The 27322-nt window shown below is 39.5% G+C and overlaps 1 protein-coding gene and 1 long non-coding RNA gene across 2 annotated transcripts in view; one reads left to right on the top strand and one right to left on the bottom strand.

Moving 5' to 3' along the window:
- LOC105499790 (ornithine transcarbamylase) overlaps positions 1-27322 on the top strand; it is a 76668-nt gene that overhangs the window by 38365 nt on the left and 10981 nt on the right. Inside the window, exons 5-9 of the mRNA XM_071088373.1 lie at positions 11462-11615; positions 13791-13913; positions 18949-19002; positions 19083-19232; positions 22044-22181. Of these exons, the coding sequence (XP_070944474.1) occupies positions 11462-11615; positions 13791-13913; positions 18949-19002; positions 19083-19232; positions 22044-22181 (619 nt within the window). The remainder of the gene's footprint in view (positions 1-11461; positions 11616-13790; positions 13914-18948; positions 19003-19082; positions 19233-22043; positions 22182-27322) is intronic.
- Positions 19850-27322, bottom strand: part of LOC139360606 (uncharacterized) — a 161380-nt gene continuing 153907 nt past the window's right edge. Inside the window, exons 4-6 of the long non-coding RNA XR_011618111.1 lie at positions 23185-23339; positions 20908-21052; positions 19850-19914 (exon numbers count right to left, since the gene is read on the bottom strand). This is a non-coding gene — a long non-coding RNA (uncharacterized lncRNA). The remainder of the gene's footprint in view (positions 19915-20907; positions 21053-23184; positions 23340-27322) is intronic.

Below are 27322 nucleotides of genomic sequence, written 5' to 3'. Positions count from 1 at the left end.
AGATGCTTCTGAGTCTCAGGTTCCTCAGTTGCAAAATGGAGATACTTATACTTATCTTAATGCATTATATGAGGGTAAATGAGATCATGCTTGTAAAGGACAGGCACACAGAAGAAACTCAAGCAATGTTGGTTGAATCAAGTTACGATCTAACCCAATCTCAAGACAAGCACTGACTCAATTTTGGCTATATCTGTGGTTTTCCTAAACAGCTTACACTGACCCACTGAACTTCCATTAGCACATTTTGAAGAAGTTATTCTAAATGTCATTATACCCCGTTCATCTTTCTCTAAGGTCTTCAAACTTGGGATCTAACATTTAAATCAAAACAACCTGGCCATTATAGATCCTTCATTAATAAATTGAATATGGCAATTTTATTCAACATCTCTGGCTTTTTCCAACACCAGCCCATTTGACAAGAACCCATCTAGGTTTGCTGAGGGTATTATCCATCTTATTTCCTCATCATTCTTATGTTGATATAACTAAAATCATTATCTGAGTAGAGATGCCAGAGGGCTAGAATATTCTGTTTCCTAGAGGGAGACTCAGAGAGTTTATCTCATAACGAATTTACATTGGGGATAGAGATTAAGTCGGCTTAAGTCTCCTTTTGGGACTTGGCCGAATTTGACAAAAAATAAAATCAGAAACATCCATTTTTAAGTGATTACGGTGTTCTCAAGGATGTAATATGCACAACCAAAACGTCCTTCCTCTATCTCCCAGTCAGCTGTTCAACTGGTAAGAGTTATCAGTGAAAGAAACTGGAGTTTAGAGGGCATGCAGTCTGATTCGAACAAGGCAGGATGGAGACAAAAGAGGAAATGAATAACAGGACCCTATGAGAATACAACCTGTTTGCCTTTGGCTTTTGAGACACTTTCACCATGTTCCAATACTTTAGGAACAACTCAACTCCTAAGAGCACCAGGATTGCTGTATGATTGTCCATCTCATCAACATCCATGTTTGCTCATCAACATCCATGTTTGATCTGACCCAGCACACTACTTGTTTTTTATTTTTTAGTATTTGTTCACCCAACCACACTAACTCTGCACCAGCTTTTCCTGGCGTCATGAGGGGCTTTGTTTATTGTCTTTTTTTGTTTCATTTTGCTTTGTTTTGTTTCAGCCTTCAGGGTGTTTTCATTAATTCCTAAACAAGTTTCAATCTTATACCAAAAAAAAAAAAAAAAAAACACCACCAAACAACAACAGAAACTAAGGGTTGGAAAGGATTTATTCATAGCGACCATCGTTTTCATGGAGAGAGTGACCGTCACTCTCTCAAAATGGTCATTGAGCCCTGCATAAAAGTACCCAGTACTAAGGCACTCTTTACATACTCAGCTATTTTGTCTGATATCTATGTAGTCTGACTGTTCTCACCAAAAGTTTATACAATCTGAGAATTCTCTTCGAAATTGAGTTAGAATTGGTCTTGCTATGATTCTTCTCATTGTTCTTCCATTTTATTAGTATCTTTATAAACTCATTGGATGCTCATACATTTGAACATTTCAATGTATTATAATTATTATTCTTATTAATTATCAAATTGTTCCATATTTGGTCAATGTCATCTTTGTTCAAGTTGGGTCATTTTGACCTAACTCCATCAGTCTTCGATAACTCCCTTGCTTTGCGGTGTGACAAGATGTTGCAGGCTCATCTTGTACATTTCTTTATCAAGACCAAGAATTAGCCATTGCTCTAAGAAGACTTGGGGTATTTTCAATTACTTTCAAAGTCATGCTTGGGAGAAATTTCCTTTCTTGAGTGGTATTTTGTCTGATTATTAAAATAATATTCCTTTTGATAGAATATACTAAGGAAGATAAAAAAAAAAAAACAGAGCCACTGATACCACCATCATCCAGAAATAATGGATGAATAATGGATTTTATCTCTCAAACCATCTTTCCATTTAAAGTTTCATGCCGTGCCTTTCCTTTTTCTAAACAGTAGGAAAAGAGATGATGAATGAAACTAGACATCTTAAATATTTAGACAAAATAGGTTGAATACATATTTTAACTTGTTAATTATTTTTGAAAAATTCTAATATTGGCCATTAAATTTCCAGGGCAAACTGGTATATGTGGGAAACTTTAAATTTGAGTAATTTGGATTTTGCAAAAGCTTTTTTGCTACCATTGTTGGCTAATGCCAAAGATCGTCTGCAGAGCTGTAAGAATGTACTGGAAGGCAAGCAGAACTGTATGTATTAATAGAAATGAAAAGACGCCAAAATGAAAAGTCATTACAGAACCAGAGAGTATTTTTTAAACTTATCTACTTTTCATTTGTAACACGTATAATAAAACTCTTACAACATTTAAAGCTGGGGTTTTAGATTGATGGAGAGCTCTATAAATCCCAGATTACTATTAATGTGCTTGTAGTCCAGCTCTAGTTATAGGGTTGTCATTGTTTCCAGTGAAAAAGGTTTGTTTTCATTTTTTAAAGATCTTTAGTAGCCTGGAAGAATTAAAATGGCGATTTCTAGTAATTTTAAGCATGAAGTAGATATCAATGTCATTCACAAAATAATATGAACTAATTGTCTAGTTAAGTGTCTTTAATATCTTTGTTCCCCCAACTGAGTCCAATGTGAAAGTAACCTAGAAGCTGCTCCGTCTCAAACCCCATATCATTGGATTCCACCTTACTTGAAGCTCCTGAGGCTGAAAGAGGACTAAAGTGGCATTTTCTGCCAGGCTTTGTCATGCTCCCTTTTGCCCACAGGTTCTTTAATGTCCAAGGGGCTTTTTGTGCCTACAGGGATGTTCCACACTCTTTGTCCTTTGTTTACAGTCCAGTTTCATAACCTTATGAATTTGTCAAACATTTAGCATTTTTAAAACCTAATATAATAAGCGTTCCTCAAAGCATGGCCACCAAGTCAACAGCATAAATAGCCTTTGGGAGCTTTTCAGAAATGCAAATTCTCGGGCCTCAACCCAGACCTCCTGAATCAGAAGCAGCTGGCTGTGTTTTACCAAGTCGTCCCGGTAATTCTGATGCCTGTTCAAGTTTTCGTTGCTTTAAATACTCACATACTACTTATACAACCAATAAATCAAATGTATATTAAGTGAACAAAACAAATCTCCTCAACCATTTACACATTGATTGCAAACTTAGTGAAATGCATTTAAACATTTAACTTAATCACAAGCCTAACATTTCAGATTTCCCTGCATTAAACATCTTACAAAGGAAAAAATACACGTAAAATACCATACCGATTACAGAGCCAATTATTTTTTTGACAACGTAACTGGGCACAAAGCTATTAATATCATAGATTTAATTTTGTTTTTTATTCTTAAATCTCCTTTTATTTTTACTTTTGTATGGTCCTGGAATTTAAACTTCTGTGCATTGCTGGGTTGTTGGGAATTCTACAAGAGACTCTTTATACTTTCTCAGGGTTTATGTCATTTTTCCAGACTGGAAAGAACAAACACATTGCCTCAGGAAGTCAGGGATACAGGTTAAGTGGATTACTGGCAAGTCACTTAATTTTGGTTGGTTAGTGGGAACTGATTGCTAAATTCAAGGTGACTTAAACTCAAGCTGCTGGCCACTAGACAATATCTTTTTATCACATAGTTTTTGCTTTTTGTCATGGAATCTACATTGGTTTCCCATTGCTGCTTTAACAAATTACCACACACTTAGTGGCTTAAAACAATACAAATATATTATCTTACAGGTCTGGAGGGCAGAAGTCTAACATGAGTATACAGGGCTGTGTTCCTTCTGGAGGCTCCAGAGGAGAATCCAATTCCTTGTCCATTCCAGCTTTCAAGGGCTGCCTATATCCTTGGGCTTGAGGCCCCCTTTCTCCGTCTTCAAACCCAGTGTCTTCATAGCTTCTCCTCTCATTTGTAACCTCCTGCCTCTCTCTTATTCTCTAGTGTTATATTGGGCCCACCCAGGGTAATCTCCCCATCTCAAGATCATTAACTTATGAATATGAATCTGCAAAATTCCTTTTGTCAAGTAAAGCAATATATTCATTGATTCTGTGGTTTAGGACATCAACATCTTTGGGGACCATTATTTTGTCTACCACCTGACACTTTCTGTCAATATATTTCCCATTTTTACTGTGCATACACATATACACAATGTATTTTTAATTAGGCTTTACAATATATAATTTTATTGCCTGGTTTACAACTAAATATATTGTGAACATTTTCTTTTCTTTTATAACAGTTAAAATAATTGCATAGCTTGGAGAAAATATAGTTTACTAAGCAATCTTGTTGGGGAAATTTAGGTATAATTTTTTTCCAAGGAGATTTCATTCTTTTTATAATGCTGTTAGCAAAAAGGAGAGTCTGTCTTGTATAACTTTCTGTAGATGATGGAAACTTGCCCTTCAATTTAGTCTTTTAACTTGCTTCTCTACATCCACCTAATCATCGATCAAGTAATTCATTTTTCTCTTTTCCTGTCCATCTCTCCCATTTGCTTCCTCCTTTTTACCGCATCTCGCTGGCACACATGCAGACAGATTTCTATTATCCCAGCGCTTTCTGATCCTTCCCTCCATCACCTCCCTTTAAAGAGGCTTTCTTTCATTTTAAAGAGACCATTTTAATTGATTTTGATCAACTCTGCTCAAAACTTTATCCTCAGGTTCACATTAGGATTAGCCTTTAATAATCTGAAGATATAATTCAATTGTTTAAAAGACCATCTTAATAAGACCTTGGTAGAGTTACATGTGTCAAGAAACATAGGACTTGGGCACAATGTACATACGGCTGACTTTCTTTTGAAAAAGGAAAGTAGTTTCTGAGGGGACGGCAGGGCAGAGGTAAGAAGTAATTGGTATGTTAAGGAAGTGAGGAAGTGTTAGGGACCATTATGGAAATGTTTTTTTTTGTTTTTTTTTTTTTTGAGACGGAGTCTCACTCTGTCACCCAGGCTAGAGTGCAATGGCGTGGTCTTGGCTCACTGCAACCTCTGCCTCCCTGGCTCAAGCGATTCTCCTGCCTCCGCCTCCTAAGTAACTGAGACTACAGTCGCATGCCACTACAACCAGCCAATTTTTGTATTTTTAGTAGAGACGGGGGTTTCACTATGTTGGCCAGGCTGGTCTCGAACTCCTGACCTTGTGATCTGCCTGCCTCGGCCTCCCAAAATTGTATTCATTATTTTAAGGCAACTAACAAATGATCTTCTTTCAGTTAGGACATTGGAGAAGCAGACTTTACTGGTCATGAAATTGCATGAGATCTAAAATTGTTATTTCTGGAAATAGGTAAGTGTCAGTTAATAGTAACTTTGTATGGAACGGCACATGCCAGCTAGCATAATGTAGATGGTAGTATTCCAGAGTCCTGAGAGCCATGAGGTGCTCATCCATCACAAGACCATCACAACCAGGTAGAAATGCCTCAGGAAAGCCGTGGGGTTGGCCATGCCAGTATTTACACATAAATACTTCTTGGGCAGCCAGGTGTCATGGTGCACAGACTCACAGCTCTCTCTGCACACAACAAGGTCACAGTTCCATCCATAGGAGGAAGGGCAGACACGAAAGCACCCCAGCGTGTAGGTTCCCCCATTTAGACAGCAGGTTCTGTTTCATTCCTTACTGTCCTTTATCCCCATGGATGGCACAAACTGTGAGACAAGGACGAATTGCAGGCTCCTCCTGGGGCTGAGTGCTGTCCCCTTGAAAGCCAAGTCTCCCTGACATAGACATGCAAGATATGGTGGCCCAACCTGGCCAACTAATTCCAGTTCAAATGCTTTTGAAATGGCCACGATCAAAATTACACTCTGTCATTGTCCCCTGGAGTGCAACGCAACCTCTGCCTCCCAGGTTCAAGTGATTCTCCTGCCTCAACCTTCCGAGTAGCTGGGATTATAGGCATGTGCCACCATGCCTGGCTAATTTGTGTGTGTGTGTGTGTGTATTTTTAGCAGAAATGGGATTTCACTATGTTAGCCAGGCTGGTCTCGAACTCCTGGCCTCAGTTGATCCGCCTGCCTCGGCCTCCCAAAGTGCTGGGATTACAGGTGTGAGCCACTGCGCCCCGCCATGGATTCTGATTTTTAAAGAAATTTAGAAGATTTAAGTTTTATTTGTCTGTTTTTAATCTCTGGCATCACATGACCCATTGCAATATTTAATAATATATTAACCTGGCCTGGTTTCAATATTTAAAAACATTGACCTTTCTTATTGGCATTGTGTTGTAATTAATTAGTTAAAAAATCATCAAAAGATTTCACTTCCAGAGAAACAGAAAAGTGAATCTTAAAATTTAGACTTCTTAGCCAAGTGCGGTGACTCATGCCTGTAATCCCAACACTTTGAGAGGCTGAGGTGGGCGATCACCTGAGGTCAGGAGTTTGAGACCAGCCAGACCAACATGGTGAAATCCCGTCTCTACTAATAATACAAAAAGTAGCCAGGCGTGGTGTCGCATGCCTGTAATCCAAGCTACTCGGTAGATTGAGGCCGGAGAATTGCTTGAACCTGGGAGGCAGAGGTTGCAGTGAGCTGAGAGAGCGCCACTGCACTCCAGCCTGGGTGACAGAGCGAGACTCCGTCTGGGAAAAAAAAAAAAATTGACTTATTTTTATGGACATTTAACTAAGTTGGTATTTTGGAGCAAATGGTTATTATTGTTTTCCTCATTGGAAATTGCATATGTGACTGGTGCTAGCTAACCTCTGGACTCCTTTTCCAGTTCACTTATATATATAACACCACAAATGCCGCTGAGGCCTATTTTTTCATGGTACGGTTTCTACTATTTCTTGCAATAATTTGGCTTACAAATTATGTTAGTTATTTGTGGCTTATGCAGATAAAAACAATACATATCTATACTATATGAACAGAAATATACTTAACAAAACCCCACAAATATCTATCTATAGTTATAGCTATGTATAAACACTTTCCTACTTAAGTAAATAAATTTAAATGTACATAATATTCACTCTTCTTTGATATTACTATCATAATTTTGTACATTTTATTTACATTAACTTTTTTCTTATGTGCATCACGTCCCTTTAGAAGCATAATTTATTTCATTTCATGATCTTTGTTACTACAAATGATCACAACTTGAAAAATGGGAGCTCCTTTAAGTTGACTGTTTTTCCTTTCAGCAGTGTCCCTGCCATTTAGAAAACAAATCACTCTTGTTTCCTGGCAACAACAAAATGTTACAGACCTATTCTGATTTTATTCTGCCCAATAACATGAAATTGACTATCCTCTAGTGGTTTCTGGTTCTTTTTTTAAATAGAACAATATTAGAGACAAAAATCTGGTCACTAGGGATGTTTACAAGTGTCAAGTGGGGAAAGAGTACAGCTATTACTGCTGCTTTGGGACTTCTCTTGGTAGTGACTGCGCTTAAAGAAAATACTTCTTGGCCGGGCGCGGTGGCTCAAGCCTGTAATCCCAGCACTTTGGGAGGCCAAGACGGGCGGATCACGAGGTCAGGAGATCGAGACCATCCTGGCTAACCCAGTGAAACCCCGTCTCTACTAAAAAATACAAAAAACTAACCGGGCGAGGTGGCGGGCGCCTGTAGTCCCAGCTACTCTGGAGGCTGAGGCAGGAGAATGGCGTAAACCCGGGAGGCGGAGCTTGCAGTGAGCTGAGATCCGGCCACTGCACTCCAGTTTGGGCGACAGAGCGAGACTCCGTCTCAAAAAAAAAAAAAAAAGAAAATACTTCTTTTATAAGTGTGTAAAATATTGTTCTTTCCAGTATAGCTTATCATATCGTTATCCTTATTTTTCTTATTGTATGAAATTTCAGCAATTACTAAGAGTTTCTTCCTCTACATTGATGCACTGTGTCACCCAGCAGCACGGTAGCCCACTTTCCTCCTACCTCCTCTCTGACTCTCTGTTTTCTGGGACAATGGTTCTCAGCCTAGTTTTCATATTGGAGCAGCTTGGGGAGCTTTAAAAATGTTGATATGGGTCCCACTATCATAGCTTCTGATTTAACCTTCCAAAAAGCAGAATATGGTGTCAGGATTTTGTAAAAGCTCCATAGGTGATACTAAGGTGCAGCCAAAGTAAAGAACCTCTGTTCTAGAAAAGTGTTGCAACCTGAATAAAACCAACCAGGCACAGTCCCATGAAATTACACCACAGAGGTTCCAGGGATATCAGCTTGACATTATAAACAGAGAAATTAAATGAATGCTTATCTTTTGACTGCTTTGCTTCAGGAGCTTTGGGGATGGGGACTTGTTAAAGAGGAAAACACATCTGCCTTTTTTTCAATCTTCTTGAAAGACCCATGTGTACAGGTCGTTGACTTCTCCAATTGCTCCACTAGCATTTCTGTCTTTCAGCCTCATCTTCCTCACTCTTTCCTAACCTTGCTCTAATTACTTCAAGATTTTAAAAGGCCTTGATTTCTTCATCTCTGAGGTTAAGATAATGTCTGCATGTGACACACACTAAATCTAGTAAAATTCAACAACGTATTGTAAAGTTCGAAAAAACCATAACAAGTTGGCAGTCAAGGGTCCTAGCTGCCTAAAAGGATTTGAGAAGCTATAACAGAAGTCAAATGTGCTTCTCTGGCTATGAGATTCCAGAAGGTCAACTGCAATGTTAATCCACATTTTTCTTATCCTTTTTTTTTATCCTGTCTGTACACACTTTAGGGAGTGCTACATGTTTAAAGAAGTCTGAAGTATGACCTCTAGGATTAAACACTCCTCTGCCCCCACGCTCTGCTTCTCTCTCTCTCTTTCTTGGGGTTTTAGGCATCATAAAATTAATGAATTCATCTGATATAGGGAATTGATAGTTGATTATAATTATAGACCTTATTGACATATCTACCTCCACTTAAGTTACTTTTCCATGATGGAAGCCTGCATTCTTATCGTATGAAAAACAGAATGTCTGTTTTAGTAAGAGGACAAAGGCCTAGGACCTGCTCTATTTCTGTGTAATCTATTAGTATTAGTTCTTCACTTAGTTCCCATACACACCCAAGTCTGGGAACCATTGTCTTAGGGCATCGAATAAGGAAGGGTAGTTGCTTCTCTAATGAGAAGGGCCTTAACAGAAGATGGTGAATTATTCTTTGCTCAGAGGAGTTTAGCTGCCTTTTTCCCTCAATTCCCTCCCTGCTAAGGATATTATAGATAGAGTCTTCTGTTTTTGTGGGCTGCCATCTCAGAAGCTTTGTCTACTCTTGATGTATTGCCTGGTTAGGATTTTAAGAAAATAATAGATGATGCTTTCAAAAATATGGCGGTCTCAATTCCCTCTTTCTTAGGAGTCTCAAACTTTAATATGCAAATGAATCCCCTGGAAACCTTGTTAAAATGCAGATTCTGCTCCAGTAAATCTGGGTGGGACCTGAAATTCTGAAGATCTAATATGCTCTCAGATGATGCTGATGTTGCTACTCTGAGGAGCAAGGTGCTAGCTTTGGTTCTCAGCTTTGGCAGCATGTTAGAATATAGTAGGAATATTTTAAAAAATAATGATCCCTAGGTCCCACTCCTAGAGATTTTGATTTTTCTGACTTAATTGATAGAGAATATGGCCTGGGCATCAAGAGTTTAAAAAACTCTCCAAGTGGCCAGGTGCAGTGGCTCACGCCTGTAATCCCAGCACTTTGCAAGGCCGAGGCGGGCGGATCACCTGAGGTCAGGAGTTTGAGACCAGCTTGGCCAACATGACGAAACACCATCTCTACTAAAAATACAAAAATTAGCTGGGTGTGGTGGAGAGCCTGTAATCCTAGCTACTTGGGAGGCTAAGGTAGGAGAATCGATTGAACCTGGGAGGAGGGGATTGCAGTGAGTTGAGATCACGCCACTGCACTCCAGCCTGGGAGACAGAGTGAGACTCCATCTCAAAAACAAACCAACACTCTCCGAGTGACTTTCATGTGCAGCAAAATTTGAAAACCCCTTGTCTTAGTCCACCATCAAAAGTTAACCAATATCACATGTTTTTTGTTTTGTTTTTTGGTTTTTATTTTTTGTAAAATGGATCTTTTATTCACTCCTCATGCTATAAAATACAGTGTGCTTAGATAGTTCAAAGCAGTGGTTTACAAATCTCTATCCTCACTGACCCTGGTGTGGAGAAACTTCCATCAGAAGTGGTGAAATAAGAAAAATAAGGATAAGAATTATATAGTGAATTTCATAAAACTCAAATAATTCATTTCAAGATTATTCTTTGAAATTGTCTTTCACACCTTTTTGATGTTAAAAATATCCTTTGTAAATTAAATTAAGGTAGTAACATAGTATACCTGTTTATTTGCTTTTCTCATGCTCTTAATTTGGTAAATAAAGAGTTGCAAATCTTATGTTGATCTCCACATATTTTTGGAAATTTTCCTGGTTCATGAAATTTGAAAATCTGGGAGCCATGGGCATGATAAATCCATTAAAAATTAGAAAAAATCTGATCTGTAAGTCTAGAAAAATATTGTTATAGAAATATAGTTTTTAATCTTTGATCCTGTAATCCCTGGGGCCAAGCAGTCCTTGAATTTTGTAGGCACCAGAGTTTATTGCTTTCTGTGTCAGTTCAGGTCCACTAAGAAGCAGACTCCAAGAAGCAATTAGACTTGCAAGAGATTTATTGAGGGAAACACCAAGAAACAAAATGAGAGAGGAAGCAGGAATGGGCCAAGAGGGCCTTCAGACAGGGAGGCAGGTCTGACCCCTGTGGGAAGGAAGGATGGGTGGGTAGGGAGAGCCTCATCCAGTAGTGCAGCTCTGAGAAAGTCTCAGCCAGGCTGATGGGGAGCCCCAGAGCACAGACTGCCCATCAGAGGGGTCCCCTGTCAGGAAGGAATGGCCCAGCACTATTCTCCCCACCGTGTTCTGTCATCAGTTTGGAACAGCCTAGGGAGGGTGGCCTTAGCAGGAATGCTGCAGGGCATCCGAAGGTGTAGCAGCTAGAGTGTCAGCCAATGGCTCTCTTCAAGCAAGTTCTCTTCTGTAGGGCGATCTGTGTGTGCATTTCCATGGCTGCCACACTGGGACTTGCAATTCCACAGTGAAAATGTATCTTTTTTCTGTTGGATGATGTAAAAGAAAATTAGCCATATGGCAGGTCATTAATGTTTCTCTGTATATCTTGCTTTTGGTCTTGTCCCTTTTAACCAATGGCCATTTATCAATTATAATTCATCATTATGTCTGCTGGGCCCACAATTATCTCCATAAAAAATGTAAAATCGCTGGTCACTGGATAAGTTGTGGAAGGTAGAACATCTGGCTTATGTAATGAATACGTGTTTAGTATTACCTTTTAAACCTGTAATGTTGGTAGTTTTTTTCACGTAGTAAAAATTCTATTTGTTAGTATTTCTTGTTATTATTTCTTATCTTATATTAAATAAGGCATTATTAAGCATAATTAACTTAGGTTATCTTTTTCTTGGTTTGCCACAGTGTATTGTCTAGCATGACAGATGCAGTATTGGCTCGAGTGTATAAACAATCAGATTTGGACACCCTGGCTAAAGAAGCATCCATCCCAATTATCAATGGGCTGTCAGATTTGTACCATCCTATCCAGATCCTGGCTGATTACCTCACGCTCCAGGTTGGTTTATTTATTTGTCTTACAAAAGAGAAAAATCAACAAATAATTCCTGACTTGCTCTAAGTGAAACCGTTTACTTAAATCATGGCATTGGGGTTTTATTTTCAAATACCAGCTTGACAAAGAATTATAGCTTATGTGTGCATTTTCTGGGGAAAACAGGGCATTGTTAAAAACAGACTCTAAGATCCTTCTGCACTCAACCCTATTCCCAAACTCTTTTAGCCCGTATCTCATCTTCTGTTCTGTCAATCCCTTTGATTTCGGTGCCATATTTAACACAATGAATGAATAGAGAACACTGGAGCATACAACATGGACAAGCCGTATGTGATTCTATAGACATCAGAGTCTATGGCTTGGCAGTGAAGACTGGTGGAATGTGCTTTGAATATTCAAAACGGCCAGTTACTAAGTCACTCTGGGAGAGGGGGCCACTCTCTATCATTTTAATAAACTGGTTGTTTAAAAGTAGGTTTAAGAATATGCAGAATTTATAGAATTGGAGCTCAAATTTAGCCATTCTAGTCCTCCCAAATTAGGAACTTGAATAACTTTGAAAGATTTCCCTTGTTTGGTTTGCCACAGCCAATCTACATGGTATTGCCTCTGGAAATCCTAACAGCCATGGTTTCTATGTCTATGGATGACTGAGGAGACAAGATAAACTGGATAGTTCCATCTTCTTCCACATTTGAATAAACTACACACATTTAAATGTGAGGTTAAGCTCAAAATAAAACACTTTGGACATGAGGATGAGATCCATGCAGAGAAGATGATATAATTATGTCAGATACCAAAGTGACTGTCTGGGCCTGTGGCTTTACATATACACCAGATAATTTAATGCTTCCCCCTGGGGCTTTATCATTCATTACTAGATTATAAATTCATTGAGGGAAAATGAGCTGTCCTGTTCATCATAATGTCCCCTGCAGGACCTCGTGCAATGCCTTCATATAGGAGATACTTAACGTAGGAGCTGAATGAATAAATAGCAGCTTGTTAAGAGCATGGAATAGAAATCAGATGGATCTGGAATTAAATTCTAGCTTAGCTAACTAATAGTTCTGTGATCTCCAAATTGCTTAGCCTTTCTCTTTTTTAATCTTTTTAAATATATAAAATATATGAAACCTACAGACACTTCAAGAAAATAAAACAAACGTTCACGTGTTCACACAGTTTTGTCAATTTTTAACGTGATGGAGTAGTTACTTTATAATTCTTTGCTGTTTTTCAATAAAACATTACAGATAGAGTTGAAGCCCACCACGTGACTCTGCCTGATCTCATTTTCTTCCCTTCCACAAATATATTATTATCCCGATATTAGTATCTTTACACATATCTATAGCCATAAACAACCAACAGTATTATTATTATTTGAGACAGAGTCTCACTCTGTCACCCAGACTGGAGTACAGCGGGATGATCTTGGCTCACTGCAACCTCCGCCTCCCAGGTTCAAGTGATTCTCGTGCCTCAGCCTCCGTAGTAGCTGGGATTACAAGTGTGTGCCACGTCTGGCTAATTTTTGTATTTTTAGTAGACATGGGGTTTCACCACATTGACCAGGCTGGTCTTGAACTTCTGACCTCTGGTGATCCACCCACCTCGGTCTCCCAAAGTGCTGGGATTACAGGCATGAGCCGCCGCACCTGGCCAACTAACAGTATTATTGAGCATCTTTGTCAACTTCATATAATAGGAACATGCTCTGAGCCACCATGCTACACTGTTCCAGGTATTCTGTATTTCCCCTTTCTCATACCAAAGAATTTCAGCTCCATAAAAGCAGTGGTTTGTGTCTCTTTTGTTTATTGTTATATCTCCAGGGCCAAGGACAGTGTCTCAGTGTCTGGACATTAAAGGTGCTCATTTGTATCCAATGAATGAATATAACTAAGATTCAGATTTGAAATGTATGAAACTCTTAGTCTCTGTACAAGTTCATATGATGCCTTGGTTTAAGATATTAAGACATTTTACCATGTTTTTGTGATTGTACATTCATCTTATTGAATTGCTCTGTGTAATGCAAAAAAATTGGGAATTCATTCCTTCTAATAAGGCACTAATATTGAGATTAAGACTATTTTAACCTTAATAATTGCTACGCACAAGCGAATTTACTCCTGGATTTCATCTCCTTCATCCCTTGCCTTTTAGGAACACTATAGCTCTCTGAAAGGTCTTACCCTCAGCTGGATCGGGGATGGGAACAATATCCTGCACTCCATCATGATGAGCGCAGCGAAATTCGGGATGCACCTTCAGGCAGCTACTCCAAAGGTAGGGAAACTTTTTGCCTTGAAACTAACCCCTCTCTTAAATCATCCTCAGATGCAATTACCCAGTGACAAAAAAGCTTTCTTCTATTTAAGTATAGCACAGGTGAGGCCACAAAATTTAGGTTACGTTACTAGCCCTACTATTAAATAGCTATCTGGCCTCTTGAGAGTCCAATTTCCGATCTCTACAATAAGAGATAGTCTTGGCTGATGCCTTTTATTCTATGAGTCAGTGTTGAAAGCATGTCTGAATTATCCCTTTGAATACCCTGCTGTAGGCCATTATGATGACTGGCATCGTGCATTAGCACCACGAAGGCTGAAGAAAGCAATAAAATTCAGGCAGCATAGAATTCTCAACCCATGGGAATGATACTGTCATTTTTCTAATACTGTAATTTGGTAGAAAAATGTAAATTCAATGTGAGGATCACAGTGATGGCATCTACATCAGCTTAGTATTTCAAAACTCAACTCTGGGGGCCTTTTGGCTTATAAAATTTGAGCCCCACGTGGCTATGAAAATGACCCTTGCATACCTCCTACCTTGCTGCTATCTCTCACAGCATGTGTGGAATACATGACTTCTTTCATAGGCCCAATGTAACCCTTTTGATACACAAGAAACTGGTAATAATTGTTGCCTCTGAGGAGGGGAACTGGGAGGCTTGAGGATAGAGGTAGGAGGGAGACTTTATTTTCACCATACAGTCATGTATGGCTTCATAACAGGGATACGTTCTGAGAAATGGGTCCTTCGGTGACTTTGTCGTTGTGGGAACATCATACAGTGTACTTACACAAACGTAGATGGTAGATATTTTTATTTATATATATTCTTTCACATGGTGAAATAAATGTTCCAGCACCATTACTAAATATCAGCCTTAGGCCAGGTTCCCCACAAGCACACCACTGTGGGGATTTGTGTACAGATGATTCATTAAGGAAGTACTCCCAAGGGAGATCCCTAAGGGATTAGAGGGAGCAGGACAGGGAAAGGGAAGAATCTAAGCAAGGATGCCATTTACAGTGACCAACCATCCCGATTTGCCCAAGATCAAGAGATTTCTGGGGACATGGGGTTTGGGGTGCTAAAATTGAGAGTCCGGGCAAACCAAGGTGATTTGGTCAGCCTAGTCCCATGTCATGCACAGTCCCACAGAAAGCAGCTTCAGTCTGATCTCACAGGTGAGCTCTGGAGTGTAAGTTATGCCCTAAAGTTATCCCAGCATTGGTCAAGGGCAGCAGAAGAGGTGGAGTGGTAAATCCCCTGGCACTTTTGATGGGAAAAGCAGCCTGGTAGCCAGAGAGCTGTCCCCTGAAGACGAACTACAAGCACTAGGTGTTAAAAACACTGAAACTGGGGGAGGGAGCAGAAGCCATGAAAAGGGATCTCCTGGGTGCCTCTGAATAGAGCACCAGCATCATCTGCTGCATCCGGCCAAAACAAAACTAGACACCAACAAATGCTTTCACCAGGTGTTTTTATTCTTGCTGTCTTGGATTTTTAGGGCTGCCGTAACAAATTACTACAAACTGCACGGCTTAAAACAATAAAAATTTACTCTTTCACAGTTTTGGAGACTAGAAGTTTGATTAAGGCGTTGACAGGCCACACTCCCTGGAAAGCCTCTCAGGGAGGATCATTTTTTGCCTCTTCCTGCTTCTAGTAGCCCCAGGCGTTCCTTGGCTTATGGGTGCATCTCTCTAATCTCTGCTTCCATCACTTTACCTCTGCGTCTGTGTCTCTCTGTACAAATCCCCCCCTCTTCTTATAGGGACACCAGCCATATTAAATTTAGGCCCACTTTTATCAAGTATGACCTCATCTTCACTAATTACATCTGGAAAGACTATTTCCACATAAGGTCACATTCTGAGGTTCTGGGTGGGCATGAATTTTGAAGAAAACTATTCAACCAAGTACACTTGCCATAGAAAAAATTTCCACTGCATGCAGTGGAAGTCATCCTATTATAGTAAATTTGCGGGACTCAGAGAGATGATCCTTACAACAGATAATTCTCCTCTTTTATTCAGCGTGAACTGAAATAAGGGTCAGATCCGATATGTGCTTAAGGTGGCTTTTATTCACTTTATGGGAAGGGTGAGTACACTCTCCATACAAAGCTAGTTTGAAGAAAGGCTCTGTATTAATGCAAACTCTTATTGCATTTGGTTCCCACAGATGAAACATACATTAACAATAATTGTTCGCTGGTATAAAGATCTTTTGGAAGGCTTCATTCTGTTGAAGAAATATATGGTTTAAACATTTTATTGTATGACAAAGATGTTTTATTAACATCAAAGGAAAAAATTCTAATATTACAGAGTAATTGCAGTATTGTTCTTATGCAGAAACTCATTTAAATGATAAAGGGTACTAAAACCTGGTTAAACCTTGGTGAGAGTAAGAGTTTTGCAAAGTCTCCTGGAAAGTCTGATAGTGCAAAAGTCGTTCCATCAATTTGTAAGTCTTCAGTTGTTAGCAGACCTATTTCCTTTAAAGATAAAGCTAGGAGATTTATTGTAAATTTTAGAAACACTGAAACGTTTCCAAGGCCATGATTAATCTATTTTCCCGTTCTTTAACCAAGAATAACTTACATGTTCAAGAAAAAATAATTTTGTCCATGATTGTAAAATTGCTCCATAAACTATCAATAGTAATGATTTTAACATTGTTCTAAGTGAATACTTAGACTGAACTGGGTGTGTTAATCACCTTCTTTGTCTGGTTTTAAAATTTATGTAAAGGCTAGTGAGTGATTTAGTATTGAAAGCTGAGATGTGAGTGAAGAATTCCTCTCTGTATTCTAAGTCATGCCACAGTGCATGCAAGGTTGGGTGATTTTCTAATTTCCAAACCTCTCTGTTGGTTCTCTAAGTACTTATTGATTCCTTTTCTAAGAATTATTATACTTAGGGAGTATAAAACCTACTCTCCAAAGGGAAGGCTAAATTTTCAGGGTAGGAGGCACCTGGGGTAATATCCAAGTCTCTTCATTTATGTTTACCAGTATGGCTGTTCACAACATTAGTTGCTAAATTAGCTAGCCTTTATTAATTACTTTCCCCAAATCTCTATAAACAAGGCCCCAGAATTAATCGCTACATGAGGGTAGAAAAGCTGCTAAAATGTCAGCAGGCATCTTCATCAACCTCTGAGTAGTTTCTTCTTTCAAGAATGCTTTAACAGAAGAAGAAACAATGGTAGACAATCATGTGCAAATAAACACAATTTCACAAATAAACCTAGACATGCCTGTCACTGGTTGGGTTTCTTGGGAAGCAGACTCAGAGTTTAGCGTGCGGGACAGGCAGGATGCTTATTAGCATTTGCCCTTGAAATCAACAACTGTGGAAAGGAAGAGAAGGAAGCAGGAGTAAGAAGCGGGAGAAGCTGAGTTGCGATGCAGGCCCAACAACAGCCTTGGCTGATCTTATGGAAAGTTCTGGATCTGAGATGTCCGTTCAGCTGTCTGAAGTTGGGCATAGGGGGTCAGGTTTTCTTACCCTCCTGTCAATCAGCCATTGAATGTGGGTTGCCCCGAAAGGGTGTGTGACCTTGGGTGAGGCTGCTCTCTGCAGCTGAGGCAGTGCCCAAAGGGGGCTGACAGCTGAAAGCCATCTTCTGGCAGCACTCCCAGCAGCTGGGGGAATAAGTCCTTTATTCATGATTATTCATGGAGGGGGATCTGGGGAGCAGACCACAGCATTCACCACAATGCCTCAGTGAAAAGTGATAAAAGTCAACTCGTAATCAATGCTAAGAACTTGGGAAAATGAGAAGGATAGAGGAAGGTGAGGATAATGACAGTGTTTGAACTGACGAGACTTCCATATGGAGGCTCTTGGAGGTGAGGCTGGGCTAGAGTTTTGAGGAGCTGACACATTGTGATGAAGACACCCAGGAGGGGACGAGAGAGGAGGTGTTCAAGGGTGAAAGGCTGTGATGGCAGAAAAGGGCAAGATGTGTACAGGGATGACAATAAGATTGGCTTTCCTGCAGCAAGATGTTGAGAAGAATTAAAAGAGACAGAAGCAGGGGGTGGAGGTGGGGAGCCTTGATGCTCTTAATCAGTTTTGACTTAAGAAACAAGTAGTAAACATCAGAGGCTTCAGAGAAAACAGTTATTGCTGCTGTGTACAGAATAGGTTGGAGAGTGAGGGTCGAGACAGGGAGGCTGCCTGTGGGAACCTGGGATAGCTTGGGGAGCTTTAGCTGTTCCCATGACGTCCCCTCACCCAGAGTAGGAGCTAGGCTGAGCAAGCGAGTCACCTAGGGTGCAAAATTTGTGCATGCATGGCCCTGAGAATGCGTGTTTCTTTAAATTTTTTTTTATAGCGCCTCCTTAAATGTTTTGCCCTAGGCACTTCGCTTGCCTCTCCGGTGTCTGACTCTGCCCTCACCAAACAATCCCGAACAAATGTATAATCTTAGCAAAAACAACGTATTTGTTCTGTTAATGCCTTTCAAAACAAGCACCCTGCACTCAAAACGCTTGCTGGGGAATGCCAAAGAATGAGACGTGTGTAATGGGGGAGGGGGTATTGAGCTGGGATGGTCAGGGAAGGTTTTTCTGAGGAGGGGACATTTCAACTGAGACCTGAAAAAGTTACCCACATGGAGTGGGTGGAAGAAAGAATTTCAGACAAAAAAGGATAGCATGTGCAAAGATAGGCAAACATGCATTCATTTGTACACTTCTGAATATAATCCTCTTAAGCCATTATGGAAACCGGAAGAGGTGTGTCCAAGAGTTAGAAAGCACCATGCCTTATGTTTGCCTTTATGATTAAAGAGGTTGGAGATAGTGAAAGATGCGGCCATTTGTTGTCTTTTTAAATTCCAAAAAGGCACTACTGAGTTTGGAATTCTAGGTGTAAAAATCATATTTTACTGAACATGGTGGGACCACATCTTGAAAAAGGGAAGGAGAGGAGATATTGAAAAGAAAATAATATATATGGAAGAAAACATGTATAATAAAATTACCTAAATAACAGTTAAATTCTTCCTCCTGTAGGGTTATGAGCCGGATCCTAGTGTAACCAAGTTGGCAGAGCAGTATGCCAAAGAGGTACGCTCTTTACCTGTAAAGCTATGATTGCCTTTTACTGTCCCATGAAGTTATCTAACCAGCGTGCTTATGTATGCTAGAATGGTACCAAGCTGTTGCTGACGAATGATCCATTGGAAGCAGCGCATGGAGGCAATGTATTAATTACAGACACTTGGATAAGCATGGGACAAGAAGAGGAGAAGAAAAAGCGGCTCCAGGCTTTCCAAGGTTACCAGGTTACAATGAAGGTACAAATTGATGCCTCTCTGAAGGTTCATTAATTCCATTCATAAAGGCCAGAACCATCTAATCACTCATTCACTTTACGGGGAGCAGACTGTCCTTTCATTCCCTATAAAAATACTCACTGACTCTATCCCCTAAGGACTTCTCTCCTTCCAAAGATTAGCTGTGTCCTTTGGAAAGGCATTTTTGTGCTGGATGAAGCAATTTGAAACCCGGTCAGAAGAGAGGAGCAGGCTTTTCCCTTTCACAAGAATCGAGGCCTTGCAGTGTTTTACTCTTTGTGTGTTTAAAGAAATTAGGTTACTTCTGATGCATGCAGTTTCTTGTGATTTCTCCCCTAAGAAAAGCCCCTTAACTATGCTCCTCAGGCTAGTCCTTACCTCCATTTTCCAAGGACCTCTAAATCCAGTTTGGTTTTGCTAACTCCCTCCAGGGCATTCCAGGGGACTCATCTGTTTGGCGGTCTTCCAGTAAGATCTGGAGCAGTGCTTCTCAGTCTGGAGCAGGTATTAGCATCCCCAGAGGAGTTGTTAATACACAGCCGGCTGGGTCCCACCCCCAGGGTTTCTGATTCAGTAGGTCAGGGTGAGACCTGAGAATCTGCATTTCTACCAAGTTCCCAGGTGATGCAATGCTGCTGCCTCCAGGGCCACACTTTGAGAAGCAATGTTCTGGAGAAATACCCTAAAAGCCAAGTGCACAGAGGTTTTGTCAGCAAAGCAACAAATCTACTTTGGTGGAGAAAGGGATTAAGCAAGTACAATTAATATTATATTGATAAAGTAATACATAAATACAAGTTCTTTATTGTTACATATAAAATAGAACAGAAGTTTGAAAAATAAAAAGTAAAAATGTCTTTCTCCCATCTCTTTAACAGAGACTATTCCTAGAGGTAGCCACTATTTAACAATTTGATGTGTCTCTTTGCAGACCTTTTCTGTGCATTCACATATATATGCCTCAATACACACATAACTATTGATTTTTCATAAATTTTAGACATTATTTGTTATTATTATTACTTTTTCCACTTAACAAATCTTAGATTTTCTTGCTCATTCATTTTTCTTAGTTGCTGCATAGAATTCCAAAGGATAAGTGGAACCATAATTAACTTAAAATGTTTCCTATTGATAAATTAGGCTATTTCTGAGAATGCCGATTACAAAAATGCTGCAATGAACTTGCTTATACATATTTCTTTGTGCAAATATTACTGGAGAATAAGATCCTGAGAAGAAGAATTTTGGGGTGAAGTGGTATATACTTTTTAAAATATGAGAGTGCTGCTAAATTGCTCACCCAAAGAAGATTAAAAATGTATGCTCCTGAAGCTGCATATTATAGTTATTTTCCCATACGCTCTCCATGTTTAGTTTTCATTTACATTTTTAATTTTTCTAAATCTGGAGGAAAAATGGCATCTCATCTTTTTTAAAATTAGCAATTCCTTGGTTAGTAATGAAGTTAAGCATCTTTTTATGTTTATTGGGCATTGATTGCCCTTTTTTCTATAAATTGCTATTACATTTTTTGCCCATTTTCTATTTTTTCACCTTTTCTATTATTGATTATAGGAGCTCTTTATATATTATGGCTAATCTCTTATACATGTGGAATATATTTTCATGGAGATATTTTAAATTACATAAATCACCTCATACTTACACTTACTTGGCCAATCTTGTATGTGTTTCTGGTGCTGGAACTGTAGGCTTGAAGAACAGTCATTTTATTGATGTATGGCATGTATAAATGTTATTTTTTTCCATGTAATTTTGCTGGTATTTTAGAAACTCTAAGTGTTCTGAACCTAGAGCTTGGGTGGGAGGTAAAACAAAATTTTAGTATAAAGGCAGTAATTTTGAGGTAAGAAAGTATGAAGGAATGTAGTTTTGAATCTGTATGTGAACAATAGAAATATATAGAGAAATGTAACTTTCAGGAATTAACTGTTGGAGGAAATTAAAACTGCTAGTACATTTGCATTAAGAATGAAAAATCGAATGCATAGTGCTTATAATCCTGTTTAATTCACCCCTACCTCAGTACTTTGATCCAAATTGTTTTAACTAGTGATGAAGTATGCTTCAAGTGCTAAAAATAATAATTTGGAGATAAGCTCCAAATATAATATTATCACACCAAAGCAACTTTTTAAATATAGTGGACTATAATTGGTGACTTTTACTATCAGCCACATATTACATTAGTAGAGTTATTTACTGAAATGTCCACTGTTCCACTAGACAGAATACCAGAAAACTGAGTTACTGGTGTAACTTGAAGTGATGCTCTGTTAAATTAAAAAAAAAAAAAAGACTTGCTGGGCACGGTGGCTCATGCCTGTAACCCCAGCACTTTGAGAGGCCAAGGCAGGCGGATCATTTGAGGTCAGGAGTCCGAAACCAGCCTGGCCAATATGGTGAAACCCTGTCTCTACTAAAAATACAAAAATTAACTGGGCATGGTGGCGCATGCCTGTAGTCCCAGCTACTCAGGAAGCTGAGGCAGGAGAATTGCTTGAGCTCTGGAGGCGGAGGTTGCAGTGAGCCGAGATCGCACCACTGCACTCCAGTCTGAGCGACAGAGCGAGAATCTGTCTCAAAAAAAAAATAATAATAATAATAAATGAAAGTACCACGTATATTTCTCCTGAGTATCTTGAGATAAAACCACCGCTCTGCTCCTTGTCTCTCCCTTTGCATTGATCTCTGACTGCAGGCCATGCGTGTTTTTAAATACCGAAGAAAACAAATATGACTGCCACATATAATAGTCAAAATATGGTCTTATCCCCATCTCTTTAGACTGCTAAAGTTGCTGCCTCTGACTGGACATTTTTACACTGCTTGCCCAGAAAGCCAGAAGAAGTGGACGATGAAGTCTTTTATTCTCCACGATCACTAGTGTTCCCAGAGGCAGAAAACAGAAAGTGGACAATCATGGTAAGCAAGAAACAAGGAATGGAGGATAAGTTCTTTGTGTGGTTCCAACTTGGTCATTCATGCCTTTGGGGAAAGAATAAGCAAGTGAGATTATCCAACTACATTACTTGCTCATGTAACATCTATTTTTTTTCCAGAAACTTTATAATACATCATTAGTGCTTATTAGCATTTATAGTGTATTTGCATGGAGTGAGATTAATCTCCTTTCAAATAAATCCATTTTAACCAAAATTCTTACCACCCTTGATCCGCCTGAGCACCAGCCACCATTGTTTGCCAACCATTGTAAGTTGTATAATTCTTATTTTAGAATCTCTTTGTTCATGTTTAGAGAAGGCCCTAATTCAGTTCCTGTATAAACTGGGCATTCAAAACATCTTACTTTTTCCCTTCTCTTTTTCGTCATTCCGTGCCTTACTTTATGACTGGGCTAGATACTTGTTTTGGTTCTTTGAGTTTGGCCATAGGGATACATGTGTTTTTAGGTATAGAACATTTCCAAATTTCATGGCAAAACTTATCTTAAAAATTAATGGTTCCTTTCAGATAAAGCCACTCGTTTCATCTCCATCACTGTCATTCTAGGAAATATTAACCATATGTCTACTTTACAATATCCCAAATGTCACCTGCTCTGGAAAATAGTACTGACATGTCTAACTTAGCGCCACCATTTTTTAGCTTTTAGTGACTTAACTGGTCTCAATTACTGTATCAGCCAGGATCTTACTTGCAAACGGGAGTCCACTCTAGGTAGATACATGGAGAATAATGTATTAAGAGACATTAAGCGGCTCCCAGAATCTTTTGGGAAAGGAAGTGCAGTGAATAATTCTTGGACACCACATAGCCAGGGACAACACAGGCAGAAAAACTGCCCAATGACACTGTGGTTCTTCTGTAGCCAGAACACCACTGACACAGCCTGGTGCCTAAGGCCCTTGAAACTAGATGTCAGATACTCCATTACAGCCACCACAGCTGAAATAGATTTCTCTACCTGCATATATAGCAGAAGATCCAATCTCTCTGAAGACGGCTTCTACTGCATGTTGTTCACTTCTGCATCCAAGTCTGGAGTAGACGCAGCTGAGTGGGATGCCTGTACTCTAGCTGCAAGGGAGTTTGGGAAATGTAGTTTTTAGCTTTCAGCCTCTGGAGTAGAGAAAAGCAAGTTGGAAAGGACGAGCTGCTAATTATTTATCTAATCTATAAATTGGAATAGGGTTATTGTGAACATTAAAGTAATATTTGTAAAGCTTTTAGCATAGTACATAACACATAACACATGGTAAATATTGTTATCATAATTATTACCCTCATTATCATCATCTTCACTATTGATCTGATACAGACCCAATAAAATAAGCAGGGGTTCAAGCTCAACTATGGTTGCTTGGCAGCCAACCATGACTCCCTTTTCAATAGAAGCTTGTATATTAGGCCTAAATTTGTCATATCTAATAACAGGGATGATTTTTTCACCGCATCTTTCCAGCTTGCCACCTCAGGACACTAACTTTGGCCAAAATGTCAACTGCCTTGTTATCTAGGCCAGTACTTCTGAAGCCTTAATGTGCATTTAAATTACCTAGGGGGTCTTGTTAAGGTGCAGATTTGAATTCTGCAGGTCTAAGATGGGGCTTGAGATTTGGCACATCTATTTTTTTTTTTTTTTTGAGATGGAGTCTCGCTCTGTTGCTGGAGTGCAATGGCGCGATCTCGGCTCACTGCAACCTCTGCCTCCCAGGTTCAAGCAATTCTCCTACCTCAGCCTCACGAGTAGCTGGGATTACAGGCAGGCGACACCATGCACGGCTAATTTTTGTATTTTTAGTAGAGATGGAGTTTTCATCATGTTGCCCAGGCTGGTCTCGAACTCCTGACCTCAAATGATCCACCCACCTCAGCCTTGAAAAGTGCTGGGATTACAGGTGTGAACCACCGTGCCAGCCCAGCACTTCTAATAAGGACCCAGTTAATGCAGGTGCCACCGTCCTGCAGACCGCATTTTGAGTAACAGATCTAGATGACAAAGAAGAAAATGTGAGCTCCCCAACCACATACCTCAGGAACAGACACAGTGAAACATTTTCCTTGAGCTCTGTTTTGCATCAGAAGACAATTGAAGTTACAAAGATAAATCAAGTAAATCCATCAAAGTAGATCCTTTGTAGAAATTCAGTAGGGAAAACAAAAAGGAAACTTTCTAAAACATCAATTATGGAGACGCTCTGAACTTCTGATTTTTTTAAAGAGCGTATTAAACAACATCTTTAAAACCAATTTACTTGAAAAATTAAATACGGAATGTATTCACATGGTTGAAATATTTACGGTGAAATCTTACGTCCACCCATTTTTCCATCCATCTAGATCTTACCGCCATCTCCCCATTCCCCATACCCCTGAGTTATCCACTATTATTAAAGGAAAATATTTTAAAGAAACCAAGAGACAGAATCGTGTTAAAATGAAAGTAGAGAGTCTAAAGTAGAAAGAATGCTCATCTGGAAGTGATGAGACTTGACTTCTGTAACTGGCCTTAATACTAGTCGGCTGTGCCATCTTAGATAAGTATAAACTCTCTAGGTCCCAGTGTCCTCTCCTGTAAAATAAGCAGATTGGGCCATAGAGATGGCAAATGAGTTTTAATTCTTAGATCCCTAATCTCATCACCAGGCTACAGAAATTCTGTTGAGAAGGATTTTGAGCCTGCCTATGATGTGAAACAGAAAGAGTGGCATAACTGATTAGCGTGCCTTACACAGACACTAGAAAGGAGGTGGTGAGGCTATGTGTTGTGCTCTTTTTTTTTTTTTAATTTTTTTAAAATTTATTTATTTATTTATTTTTTATTATTATACTTTAAGTTCTAGGGTACATGTGCACAACGTGCAGGTTTGTTACATGTGTATACTTGTGCCATGTTGGCGTGCTGCACCCATCAACTCGTCAGCACCCATCAACTCGTCATTTACATCAGGTATAACTCCCAATGCAACCCCTCCCCCTCCCCCCTCCCCATGATAGGCCCCGGTGTGTGATGTTCCCCTTCCCGAGTCCAAGTGATCTCATTGTTCAGTTCCCACCTATGAGTGAGAACATGCGGTGTTTGGTTTTCTGTTCTTGCGATAGTTTGCTGAGAATGATGGTTTCCAGCTGCATCCGTGCTCTTTATGTCTCTGAGCTACATGATTTGGAGGTCCCTTTGAATTCAGTTCATTTCAGGAGCCATACAATGAGCATCTACTTTGTGCCAGGTCCTCTGCCAGGCATTGGAGATTGAAAAAAAGAGAATAGTATGCAGTCACCACATAGCCTGTACAGTTCATAGAAGCATAAACATTTTCAAGTGGGATGAGACCTTGGAGATTATCCATGTTAAATTCCTCTTTTATAGGCAAATAAATTGTTATTATTTTATATTTATTTATTTTTTGAGACGGAGTCTCGCTCTGTCACCCAGGCTGGAGTACAATGGCACAATCTCGGCTCACTGCAACCTCCGCCTCCCGGGTTCAAGTGATTTTCCTGCCTCAGCCTCCCGAGTAGCTGGGATTACAGGTGCCCGCCACTGTGCCTGGCTAATTTTTGTATTTTTTTTTTTTTGCTACTTTTATTTTATTTTATTTTATTTATTTTATTTTTTTAAATTTATTTATTATTATTATACTTTAAGTTGTAGGGTACATGTGCATAACGTGCAGGTTTGTTACATATGTATACTTGTGCCATGTTGGTGTGCTGCACCCATCAACTCATCATTTACATCAGGTATAACTCCCAATGCAATCCCTCCCCCCTCCCCCGTCCCCCCTCCCCCCTCCCCATGATAGGCCCCGGTGTGTGATGTTCCCCTTCCTGAGTCCAAGTGATCTCATTGTTCAGTTCCCACCTATGAGTGAGAACATGCGGTGTTTGGTTTTCTGCTCCTGTGATAGTTTGCTAAGAATGATGGTTTCCAGCTGCATCCATGTCCCCACAAAGGACACAAACTCATCCTTTTTGATGGCTGCATAGTATTCCATGGTGTATATGTGCCACATTTTCTTAATCCAATCTGTCACTGATGGACATTTGGGTTGATTCCAAGTCTTTGCTATTGTGAATAGTGCTGCAATAAACATACGTGTGCATGTCTTTATAGCAGCATAATTTATAATCCTTTGGGTATATACCCAGTAATGGGATGGCTGGGTCATATGGTACATCTAGTTCTAGATGCTTGAGGAATCGCCATACTGTTTTCCATAATGGTTGAACTAGTTTACAATCCCACCAACAGTGTAAAAGTGTTCCTATTTCTCCACATCCTCTCCAGCACCTGTTGTTTCCTGACTTTTGAATGATCGCCATTCTAACTGGTGTGAGATGGTATCTCATTGTGGTTTTGATTTGCATTTCTCTGATGGCCAGTGATGATGAGCATTTTTTCATGTGTCTGTTGGCTGTATGAATGTCTTCTTTTGAGAAATGTCTGTTCATATCCTTTGCCCACTTTTTGATGGGGTTGTTTGTTTTTTTCTTGTAAATTTGTTTGAGTTCTTTGTAGGTTCTGGATATTAGCCCTTTGTCAGATGAGTAGATTGCAAACATTTTCTCCCATTCTGTAGGTTGTCTGTTTACTCTGATGGTAGTTTCTTTTGCTGTGCAGAAGCTCTTTAGTTTAATGAGATCCCATTTGTCAATTTTGGCTTTTGCTGCCGTTGCTTTTGGTGTTTTAGACATGAAGTCTTTGCCCATGCCTATGTCCTGAATGGTACTACCTAGGTTTTCCTCTAGGATTTTTATGGTATTAGGTCTAACATTTAAGTCTCTAATCCATCTTGAATTAATTTTCGTATAAGGAGTAAGGAAAGGATCCAGTTTCAGCTTTCTACTTATGGCTAGCCAATTTTCCCAGCACCATTTATTAAATAGGGAATCCTTTCCCCATTTCTTGTTTCTCTCAGGTTTGTCAAAGATCAGATGGCTGTAGATGTGTGGTATTATTTCTGAGGACTCTGTTCTGTTCCATTGGTCTATATCTCTGTTTTGGTAGCAGTACCATGCTGTTTTGGTTACTGTAGCCTTGTAGTATAGTTTGAAGTCAGGTAGCGTGATGCCTCCAGCTTTGTTCTTTTGACTTAGGATTG

Source organism: Macaca nemestrina, chromosome X (genome assembly GCF_043159975.1).
Source record: "Macaca nemestrina isolate mMacNem1 chromosome X, mMacNem.hap1, whole genome shotgun sequence".
Classification (NCBI taxonomy): domain Eukaryota; kingdom Metazoa; phylum Chordata; class Mammalia; order Primates; family Cercopithecidae; genus Macaca; species Macaca nemestrina.
Note: the sequence above shows the minus strand (reverse complement) of the source record. Positions and strands in the feature narration are given on the sequence as shown.